Source organism: Eriocheir sinensis, chromosome 33 (assembly GCF_024679095.1).
Source record: "Eriocheir sinensis breed Jianghai 21 chromosome 33, ASM2467909v1, whole genome shotgun sequence".
NCBI lineage: Eukaryota > Metazoa > Arthropoda > Malacostraca > Decapoda > Varunidae > Eriocheir > Eriocheir sinensis.
This window is the reverse complement of record NC_066541.1, coordinates 2,539,013-2,551,035: the sequence shown is the minus strand read 5'-3', so window position 1 is coordinate 2,551,035 and position 12,023 is coordinate 2,539,013. Positions and strand designations below refer to the sequence as shown.

General features: G+C 44.3%; 1 protein-coding gene across 1 annotated transcript in view; it reads right to left on the bottom strand.

Moving 5' to 3' along the window:
- The window catches only part of LOC127006525 (cap-specific mRNA (nucleoside-2'-O-)-methyltransferase 1-like), a 28,261-nt gene extending 24,971 nt beyond the window's left edge, over positions 1-3,290 (bottom strand). Inside the window, exon 1 of the mRNA XM_050876478.1 lies at positions 3,103-3,290. Within this exon, the coding sequence (XP_050732435.1) occupies positions 3,103-3,142 (40 nt within the window). The 5' untranslated portion in view covers positions 3,143-3,290. The remainder of the gene's footprint in view (positions 1-3,102) is intronic.
- Between the last annotated feature and the right edge of the window lie 8,733 nt (positions 3,291-12,023).

Below are 12,023 nucleotides of genomic sequence, written 5' to 3'. Positions count from 1 at the left end.
TGCCACCCTTATTGTTTTCTGTTGGATTTGGTACCATGGCCTCAAGGATTTTCCAGACATAAATAGCGATGTAGCACTCTCTTTGTCTCTGCAGAGAATACAGCCTGAGGTGTTTTAGCCTCTCCCAGTAGTTTAGGAAGTCCCTGACCAGCCTCCTTGTGAACACCCTCTGAACTTGTTCAAGGTCTTGGATGTCTTTTACTCTATGTGGGGACCAGAGCTGGCAGACATATTTCAGCCTTGATACAACTAGGGTCTTCCACAGAGGGAGGAGGTGTTGAGGTTGCCTGGTCTGGAAGGTGCAGAGGATCCAGCCACTCAGGTGTTGAGCTGTTTTTGTGGTGTGGCTAATGTGTGGCCCAAACTTGCCATCATCACTCATCCACACTCCCAGGTCTCTGAGTGTGTGCTTCACCTCTATTTCTTCATCGTCCACTTTGTACTGGTACTGCTTTAGGTGTTCCTTTGTGCTATATTTAATCACCTCAAATTTCTTGTTGAACACCATATTGTTTTCCTTTGATCATTTGTAAATTCCTTCCAGGTCCTTCTGTAGTTCTTCTGCGTCTTCCTCTCTTGTTATTTGTCGGGAGATTCTTGTGTCATCCGCAAAAGATGTTACTCTGGAGGTTTTAGCATTTTGGTAGATGTCATCAATCATGGTCAAGAAGAGCAGTGGCCCCAGAACTGAGCCTTGTGGCACTCCACTGATTACACCTGTGCCTTTTGAGAGTGTGCCTTCCACCACCACTGCTTGATTACGCTCGTGTAGGAACTCGTGGAGCCAGATGCCCAGTTTGCCAGTGATGCTCATCTTTCTGAGTTTGTGCAGCAGCACTCCATAGTCTACCTTATCAAATGCTTTTGCAAAGTCAAAGTAATCAACATTCTTCCCGGTGCTCACATTCTCCACGATATTGGCATGATGGTGCAGCAGCTGAGAGAGGTAAGACCTTCCTTTCCTGAAGCCGTGCTGTCCTGGGTTGAACTGGTTTGTCTCATCTAAAAAGTTCACTATTGTGTTTCTGAGAATTCTCTCAAACACTCTGATGAGGTGGGAGGTGAGGCACACTGGCCTGTAACTTGATGCCAACCCTCTAGAGCCACCTTTGAAAATGGGAGTGATCAGCCCTTCTTTTAGCTTTGGTGGTATGGACCCAGCATCAAGAGATTTTCTCCAGATAGTGCTGATGGGAGTAGCCAGAGAATGTATGCACTTCTTTAGGAGTATTGCTGGTATGTGGTCTGGTCCAGCTGTTGGATTTTCTTTAATCTCATCTTTGGCATTGATTACGTCCTCTTCTCCAAAGTTGATGTCGTATTTGACCTTGCTTTCGGCCACCTCTTTTGTTACTTTTTTAGGAGCAGCAAGTAGCGGGCTTTTTTTTTATTATTGTTTTCTTTTTTCTTTTTTGTGCCCTTGAGCTGCCTCCTTTGTTGTAAAAAAAAAAAAAAAAAAAAAAATTGTTACTTGATCATTGTCACTATTGAAGAACTCCTTTGGGGTTTGTTATAACTTTTTTGGGCACTGGCACACTGAAAACTTTTTTGTATTGATCCTCTAATAGGTTTGCTACTGACCCCGGGTCACCAGTCAGCTCCCCGTTATGGTTCCAGTGGCCCTATTTTTTTTTGTTTGATTTTTTTTTGTGCATAGGTGTAAAAGAACTTGTTTTTTTTTCTGAATTGCCAGTATTGCTTTATTTTCTTCATATGTTTTCTCTCTTGCATATGATGCTTTCAAACTAAGTTCAATGTCCTTCAGTCTATTTACCACAATTGCTCTTTTATTGCTTGACACTCGTTTTGAGGAAAGCTGCTTCACTAGCTTGTTTCTTTTCTGCATAAGTATCTTTCTGTCCTGTGGAATTTGATTTCTGCAGCGTTTTTCACTTTTTAATGGAATATGCTTCACATGCAAGTCCCTGCATATAATCATGAATTTGTCTAGCATTTCCTCAACTGTTGGACAATTTTCAAGCTCTGCCCAGTCTGCTTCAGACAAATTTACACTTAGGGACTCCCAGTCAGCATTTTCACTGAAAAAATGTAGTTCACTTATGCAACTGGCATTACATGTCTTTGGTAGTTCTCTGTTTTCTTTTGGCAATTGGAGTGTCACTTCTTTAATACTGTGGTCAGTCATAATGGTTTTAAGCACACAGACACTGTATCAGATCAGTGTCATTTGTAAAGACATAGGGCTGCTTTCACAGTCGTTTTGTTTGTTTTGATCGTTACCAATGGCGGCGATCAACGCTATAGTTTTCCACGTGAAACTGGCCTATGGGGTAGTGGTGGCTGCAGAGGAAGCGAGAGGAGTTGAGTGTGTGTGATAAGGTGCGGGGCTAGGCTAACCCCGCAGCCGCCACTACCCCATCGGCCAGTTTTAAGTGGAAATTCTAAAGCGGCGATCATCGCCATTGGTAACGATCAAAACAAACAAAACGACTGTGAAAGTGGCCCTAAATCCAAGACATTATTTATCCTTGTGGGTTCAGTCACTATTTGTTCTAGGAAATTATTTTCTGCAACCCATAATAGCTCACTTGCTTGCACTTTGTCACTTCCAGTTCCACCGTATATGTCTCCTGAAGGTCAACTTATTTTGGGAAAGCTGAAGTCCCCGAGCACAACATTTTTCACATCACTGTCGTCCATCTTTTCAGTTATTTTTGCTAACATTCTAGAGAATTTTTCTGTTTCTGAGTTTGGTGGACGGTATATTAGTGCAATCTTAAGGTTCATCTCATTTATTTTGGTTATTTATAGTTGATTTATACTGTCACTGTATGAGCAGAGCACTTTCACACTTACTGCTATATTGTCACGTACGTATATAGTGACCCCACCGTGGCTCCTGTCTTTTCGGTCTGTGATACAAGGTGTAATTTGCAATACTTAGTTTCTCATCTCACAAGAGCATTGTTCATATATATACTCATTGATTTCGACACGAACGAAAGAAATATGCCCACTGTTGGTTTAATGAACGTTTCCATCAATATAAGAACCGTGACAACATTCTGCTCATTCAATGAACGTAAATCAGAGGCAAGGAATCATAGGGACATCGGTAAACCTCAACATGCATTTACTCACCTGAGTCGCTGAGGGATCGTTTTTGGCCTTTCTCCGCCATTTTACCGACTCTAGGTAATAATGTATTGGCTTATATCTTGATCACTTCACCCTATTCTTCCCATTCCAACAGGTCAACGAGAGGACATGATTGATACGCGTCCCTGGAGCCCGAACCGTACGAGGGTTGAGACGCCCGATCGGCGATCACAACAAAACAACCCGATAACAACAACTTGATTTCGGGACTTATCAAAATGTTTGAAATGGTCCGCTTTCTGCGAGCCCCTTGACTCTTCGACCTCACTTGCCCAAACATGGCTATTTTTCAGAAAGATGGTCCTTCCTCAGCTTTCTCTCGTTCCCCCTCCACCATAACTTGCTGGTAGGGTTGCCACCTTGAGCTCGGAACATCTCACTCTTCCTAAATTTTTTTGTAGCCTACAATGACTGACAGCCACTGGTGGAGGAAGTGTGTGTGTGTGTGTGGGAGGGGGCGGGGGGCGGGGGGAACGTTACGTCGCGTATACTTCATGTGTTTTAAGATGACCCGTGACAAATACATGGTGTTATGCCGGACGTGTTACTTGGGTTCCGTGTCGCCGTCAGGAGACTCCGTGGGAGGGAGATATGTAAACACTTTGCACAGCTTCTGTAGTTTAATATTCTTCCTCAGTAGTACACGTACTTCACGCGAGGAATCGATTCTTCGCGGTACCAGTAACGGTACCTGGTACCGGTACCTGGTATCGGTACCTGGTACCGCGAAGCCTCATGATCACTTGGGTTCCGGGAAGCTTAATGATCACTCGGCACTGCGCATTGCCGCTAGTACCGGTACCGTTTGGATCTTAGTGACGCTCGGCGCTCGCCCGCCTCCATGTGGTATGGGCCCTGTGTGTAGACGCTGAGTCACTGCCCCGCTGACCGTCTCCCCAAGTTCCCACCATTTTGTCCTGCTTTCCGTTTCCATCACAGCTCCCGTTTCCATTATTTTATTATTTGATTTATTTATTGGAGTTACTGGATAATTCTTCATGTCCGATTCTTTTTCTTTTTTAGGTTGCTAATAAATATTGTTATTGTTATTAGACTATGATCGAGTAGTCGAGTACCCATATCACCGAGATATCCACTCACTGAGTGGTGATCTCTCTCTCTCTCTCTCTCTCTCTCTCTCTCTCTCTCTCTCTCTCTCTGAATGAAGTGAATATTTATTTTTTCGATAAAAAATTAGCATGTATAGTTATTATGGATGTACTCGATCATAGTCTAATAACAATAACAATATTTATTAGCAACCTAAAAAAAAAGATCGGACATGAAGAACTATCAATAAATCCAATAAATAAATCCGAGCAACTGGTACCGGTACCGAGCAATCTGGTACCGGTACCATACCGTTTAGCTGGTACCGTTAGTACCGGTACTGGTACCGGTACCTGCCCACCCCTAGAGCACAGGCGCAACGCTAAAAAACAGTGCACCCTCCACAAAGTGACATCTCCTCACTCCTCTCTCCACAATGTCCTGTCCCAGCACCAACACGACCCACTGCCTGCCCCACAGGCCTACCGCCCTCATAAACCATTCATCATCCGAGTCCTCTCTGTCTACACCTTCCTGTCTGTCACTCCTCCACTTTTCTCACTACTGGAACCTCTATCACGTCTAGGCCCATGGATCCCCTTTCACCTCCTTCATCCCACTTGACCTCTAATCACCATGGACCAAAGCCGGCTGTCCACTCGAGGGAAAAGCTCTCTTTCTCTCCTTCCACAAAATACAGACACTTCCAAATGGTCATCCCTCAACTTTCGTGCGGGGTAACGTTCCTAAATCTACGGTGAAAGCGCAAAACCTGTGATTGTGCCGCCCTTCTTCCTGGGACCCTGTGCACCTGGTAATATTCCTTCCCCTCCCTCCACCAGATTTCGTTTTTAGGCTATTACAAGGTGCACAGGGTCCCAGGAAGAAGGGCGGCACAATCACAGGTTTTGTACTTTCACCGTAGATTTAGGAACGTTACCCCGCACGAAAGTTGAGGGATGACCATTTGGAAGGGGTGCAAAAGGCCCTGGAAGAAGAGTAGCTCACCGGCGAGGAAAGCACGATGAGGCCGTGGTTGGCGGTGATGTGCTCTGTGGTGTACTCGATGTCGTCCTCGCACACGCCGCGGCACGCGTCGTCCACAAGCATGGTCCTGTAGCCCTCCTCGGTGGCGTGCTTCGTGGTGGACGCAGCCGCAGGGGAGGAGACGCGTTAGTTAGCTTTTCGGCCACTGTGGTAAATGCTGTCAGGAGTAAAAGCTAAAACTTAAAATGGTAGCCATTCCACGATCTTCAGAAATAGATCGTATAGCCTATACACGCAGCGCCACACTCAGCCACCCGGAGAACTGTTTTGCATATACGGTGGTGCTCAAGAGTCTCTTAGGTGCTGCGGTAAACATATCCGAAACAGCAAAAAAGTTGGCAATTAAAGGTCAAAGCGTTGTCGTTGCCATGGAGACGCACGCGAGTGACCTCAAGCGACTAAGAGGCGAACTGATAGCAAATATCTTTAAACTTTACACTAGCAGGAGCTAACGCCATGTAAGTTAACCGTTCTACTTTCCTTGGGTATTCTAGTTTGCGCGATTCTACGCGATTGAATCGCGTGCTTCGATGACCCTTTGCCAGAAAAGGAATTAACGCGGTAGCAAGATTTTAAAATCCTCAGGCATTATGGCCTGCGCCGACAGACAAAAGACATCAGTTAGTCATTCTGCCACCTGTGTGTGCTCGGGTGACGCTGCCAGGAAAGAACTGAGACGCATTGGCGAGACATTCTTCATCGGGCATCAAGGTTAACGCTGGCAGGGGTGAAACACATTAGCTTGGCACTCCACCATCTGTGTGTTTAGTTTACTCACAATGGAGGTCACTGAGACACGTCAGACAGGCTTTCTCCTATCAATGGGCATAAAGAATAAGAATAACACAGGCATAAGGCATGTTTTATTAGTCATTCTAGCATCTGCGTGTTTGCCTGGCCGTGTCATTGGAAAGAATGAACACTTTGGCCAGGCGTTTTACCATCTTCGGGTATGAAAATTACCTTTGGCAGAGGTAAAAGACATGTTGGTTTGTCGTTCTACCTTCTGTGTGTTTGACTGAAAGTGACTTAGTTAGGAAGAAAAAGGTCACGTTAATTATTAGTTAATTAAGTAAAGGTGCATTGTAATCGACGCTGAGTAAAGCTCAATAATTACACCCAATGCAAGATGGCGGAGCAGGCCACCATCAAACCCATATGCCAAACACGTCGCTTTTTATTTTTAACTAACACACGCCACCCTAACCTAAAGGAGAGTGCTCTATCGCCGTTTAAACAGTAACCTATCGACGCTTTATATACACGGCGCTGTAGGAGAGAGAGAGAGAGAGAGAGAGAGAGAGAGAGAGAGAGAGAGAGAGAGAGAGAGAGAGAGAGAGAGAGAAATGCGTTTTTTTTTTTTATCTCCCGTAGTGATACAGTGGCCAGTGCCATAATAAGAAATAACAAGAACACTCGTCAGCTATCAAGTCGTTTATCTGTACGATGCTGTAGTTGGTGTGATAAGGGATATAAGGCTGTCACGATGCGTTTGTCGTCTGTCCATAAAGACTAGAGTGTCAGCCTACTGCACGGCGACCTGTGTCAACATACTACCTCTGACCTATTGACCTCTAATATAACTGGATTAGTTAACTCCATGCAAATTTTGAAGCCCGCAGCCGCCATCTTTAAATTCCCATGGGCCGAGGTATAAATACCTCGGCCCATGAACTGTCAGCAATTTCTTCAGCTTTTCAATCGAACACAGCAGTCAGTTCACATCAAATACCACCCAAAGTTCTTTATTATCGAACTTTACACAACTTGGTATTATAAGCACCAAATGTCAACCGTGACTCACCGACGTAGACATCGTAGGCGACGCCGCATACGAATACGTCGGTGACGCCCCGCTTCTGCAGCTCCTCGTTGAGCGTCTTGTGGAACTTCTTGTTGTCCCAGAAGACGCTGTATGAGTCCGTATCGGGGTCGGTGCCCTTATACACCAGGATAGCGTCCTCCACTACCTGCAGGGACACACAGAGACAGGGAGGTGTTAGTCTTCAACGAATTTTTATTTCATGGCCAAGGAAAAAAAGATCAAAAGTGCATCTCCCTCTGAAACAACAAACTATGCCTTAAAGAGCTCATCTTTTTAGTATCAAAAGTATCTTCATACCTCCCTCTTGTAAGAGTTTGTCATAGGAAGGAGAAAATATAGTCTAGAGAAGGTTCTCTGTTTACCAGCGAAAATGACGGAATATTTCAAATACTTTCTAGCTCATGCATTAGGAAGCGTGATAGCATAGGAATAAATTTGGACGACAGTCTTGTCCAGCGGAGCCACGAGATATATGGATACATTAAGTTTTGAAGTTCAGAAAATCAGTCAGCACGAAAGTAGCGACAAAAAATTGAAACCCTCGTGTCAGCCTTAAAATACTAGGTTACATATCTTTTACAGCTTTATAATGAGATTATTTAAAGGAGAAAGGGGCTTTCATATGATGTAAAATGATGAATAAAAGGAAAAAAAATGGAAGGAAATATGAACTTTTATATGCTGTAAAATGCTGAATAAAGAAAAAAATGTCAAAGAAAATTAAATATCAACGATATTCTACTGTAAAAAGATGAGTAAAAGAAACTGTAAGAGAAAAATGGAACTATAAATATTAATCTTCTGTAAAATGATGAGTAAGAGAAAAAAATATAAAAGAAAAATGGGAGGAAATATACTTTAATCTGTTGGGAAAAAAAAGATGTAAAAGGAAATGTGAGGGAATTATAAACTTTAATCTGTTGTAAAAAAAAAATGTACGTAAAAGGATAATGTAAAAGAATATAAATCATGTAGGCCCCTGCTGCTCACCTTGAGGTCCGCGTGTAGCTCGGCGCCCCAGGTGTTGTGGACGCAGTGCCGCGGCCACAGCCTCTGCTCCATGGGCGTGCCGTCGTTGTTCACGTCGAAGATCACGGTGTCGTAGACCTTCGCCTCATCGCTCGTCAGCTGGAGACATAGGGCTGTATTACTTAACATTTCGTCGCCCAAGCTCACATAATTATTTGACAATGCTTTCGTAGGAGTTTTAGGCATTTCCAGGAGTAGTTTTATGAGCGTGGTAGTAGTTTGACCCTTCTTCTGAACCATGAACCTAAAGAAACACTCATTAGAACTCGATTGACCCCCTCTTTGACCTTTAGAAATAGTTGATGTGAGAACCGAAAGTGTCTTATAATACCGACCATAAGAGGAAAAGTTAGGAAAGCCGTGAATATATTGAACTCTACGCTGCCTTGTTGCCATGTTTCAGTTAGTACAGCAGTCAGTAGTAGTCACCTGAGTTTTCGCGCGGCTCTTCTGGTAACAATATGGCGCCGCTGATTAAGGCGACCGAAATCCTATTCTTTGTCTCTCGGGAAAACTATAATCACGGGGCTTGGCTGTTTGAAATTCATCTACTTATTATATTCACACGTTTTATTTATTGATATTTTCTTATTAATCACTTTTTAAGCTGTGGAGACCATGAAGGCAGACTGATTAGAGAGAGAGAGAGAGAGAGAGAGAGAGAGAGAGAGAGAGAGAGACGTCAGTGCAAATCAACAGGTGGATAGACAGGTAAATCAACAGTAAAAAACCTGAAGGAAATAAGAAAGTTAGTGATATAGATAGACGGACAGATTACAGGCAGGAAAACGAGGACAAAAAGGACCAAAATATAGAATAAACAACCGTAAAAGGCGCCATTGACACACACACACACACACACACACACACACACACACACACACACACACACACACACACACACACACGCATTAGCTAGCACAAGTACAACCTCTTTTTGGTCCGCCTCAAATTACAGTGCATCGCCATTAGCTCCGGGTCGTGATTTGGGGTGACGGCCGCCGCTATCTGTGTTTCCCTTTGATACTGGATTAGAGAGAAGCAGGTCACGTCTCGCTGTATGTGTGTGTGAGCTCTTTCGCTAACCTATGCAGTCTGGAGGGTAATTGGTACGTGCCTGACCCTGTGACCTGTGTGTCTTTGTGGGTGATTAAATGTGGGAGCGTGTTGTTGCACCTCCTCCTCCACCACCACCACTTTTATGCTACTTCTCATTGTTCTCATTCACCCTCTCCTCCTCTTCCGCCTCCTACACTTTTTCTCTCTCTCTCTCTCTCTCTCTCTCTCTCTCTCTCTCTCTCTCTCTCTCTCTCTCTCTCTCTCTCTCTCTCTCTCTCTCTCTCTCTCTCTCTCTCTCTTTTTGATCTTCCATCCTTGCTCTTCTTGGTCTTCTTACTATGTTTCCTTCCTTTCTCCTCCTCCTCCTCCTCTCTCCTCCTCCTGTCTGTATAGTCTAGGTGTGTGGGAGAGGCGTTGAGGTCTATTAATATGTCAGTCTGTGTTTGGATGCGAGTTTGTGGTAATCTGGGAATGTGTGGTAAGGTTGTTTGGGTGGCTGGAAGGTCGTAGCGAACTATCAGACAGGTGGAGTAAAAGAGAGGAAGCCGAGAGGGAGAAAGGAAGTGGAGGGAAGAAGGCTAAATGGCGGGTAGCAAGAAGAGTAGAGATGAAGAGGGAAGCAGGGTAGGAGGATAAAGTGTTTGGGAGGAAGGTAGACGCAAGACGGAGCGAAGAATTAAGGGAGGGAAGAGAGAAGGGACTAAAAAGGTTGGTAGGGAAGGGATAGAATGATGATAGCACAAGTAAGGAAGCAGGAGGGTGAAGAGTGAGGAAGGATGAGGGAAGGAACGAGATGGGAGCGGTTGGGAAGAAGGGTGAAGTGAGTGGAAAAAAGGAAAGGGCGGGAAAGAGGAAGAGAAGAACAAGATGGGAGGGAGGGAGGGAGGGAGGGAGGGATTGAGAAAAAAAGAAAGAAATGGAAAGAAAGGAGGGAGGGAGGAAAAAAGGAGGGACGGATACATGAGAGCTGCGAGGCGGCGCTCCTCCTCGGCCGCGGGAGCCGCCGCCAGCACGACCACCGCGGCCCCCAACACGCCGCGGCCGTCCGCACCAGGCGAGGTGAACAGCAGGAGGGACTAAGCCATCTCTCTCCCCCGTGCCCTCCCCCATGGGGATGAACTTCATCAGGGATATTCATATGTGGGGCCGTGCCACTGTAACCAGCCGTGATATGAGGCTGTGATATGCACCATCCCTGCTGGCAGGGGCCGTGCCACTGTAACCAGCCGTGATATGAGGCTGTGATATGCACCATCCCTGCTGGCAGGGGCCGTGCCACTGTAACCAGCTGAAACCGTCTTGTTGTTATTCTTCTTCTTCCTCTTCCTCCTCTTCTTTCTCTTCTTTTTGCTGTTGTTATTGGTGGTGGTAATGATGGTGGTGATGGTGGTGGTGTTGGTGATATCACTTTTTAACTGATAAAAGTCTATAGCAAGCAAATCAGTGAGATAAGATAATGCAAAATAAAAGTGGCCGTGGCGAGCATGTCATGGAAGTAAAGTGACAGGAGAAGCTAGGCAACAAAACTACTTTTTTTTTAGTAGTCTAGAGTTCTAGATCATAGTATCTTTGTAGCTGACTATCTATGTAAATCTCTCTCTCTCTCTCTCTCTCTCTCTCTCTCTCTCTCTCTCTCTCTCTCTTGCTAGTCAGGTTATGCAATAATATTAAGAGTGCACAAGTTACGCATAGTATACTTTTTTTTTCTATATTGGGATGAAGGGATGTGACCTCATTCTGCCGTATATCAATTTTATACGAATAACTGGTCGTCATTGTATTCCAGTTAAGAAAAATATTAATCAAATGTATGTGAATAATGTTTTACTGTTTCTATTTAGTATACCTTTACCTTTTTTTCATTGCAGGTAAGGTGTGAAGCAGGGGTGAAGGTGTCTCTTCGTCGGTCTACACGGGGTGAGTGTTGGCGAGGAGTTATGGAGGGGAGGAGGCGGCTGCCGTGGGGAGGGTGTGTGGTGGCAGGGCAACGCTGAGGACAGTTCAGTGTTACAAAATTTAGCATAATTTAATGCTTTTAGCAGAATATGAGTAAATTATATGAGGCTATCATTATATTTTGCGTGCTCAATAATTTACCATAATTCTAACTTACTTATGAGGCATTTGTCATAAATTAGCAGAATTTAAGAAGAACGTAAGACAGGAGAGAAAATTGTGCAAAACACCACCAAAATTATTTAACAGAAATCATATAATTTGAAAAATAACTTTATGGTGCCACGCGTGGCCACGTGTGGCAAATGGGCCTCCAGCCTCCATTTCCTTGTCAGTGTGAGCGGATCTTCTCCTTAGTCCATTTATAGAAAAATGGAAAGCGAACAGGTTGTCTGCTTCTCTGACAAATAAGTTTTTACGTGGAGAAGGCGTAAGGAAAGCAGGTGAATGGGTAAAGTTTGAGCCAACGCCTAATATGATAGAAGCATTGAACAAGCAATTATATGATAAATGATTGGATGGAGGTCCTGATGAAATTATCAAACTAGATGTCGTATTTAAAAGTCAGTATGGAAAGTTATGTTAATTGTCACCAACTCACCATTGATGTTTAATTGCATGTAGTTATCGCGCCACTAGCTACCATTTTAGTTGTAACTAGACGCATGGCATTCGGAGACTGCACACCTCCGCCAAAGATCGTCCTGAAAATTGGTATGGCTATCAACTGTGATCCTATGCACCATATGGAAGCATTTGTTTCGGAATTTGATGAAATTTTGTTTTTTGGAAATTTTGACCTTGGGCGAACTTTTCGAGGTCAAGGTCAAGGCCATGCAAGGTGCATCATATGGAAGCATTTGTTTCGAAATTTGTGGAAGTTCTATTTTTTTGAAAACATTGACCTTAGGCGAACTTTTCGAGGTCAAGGTCAAGG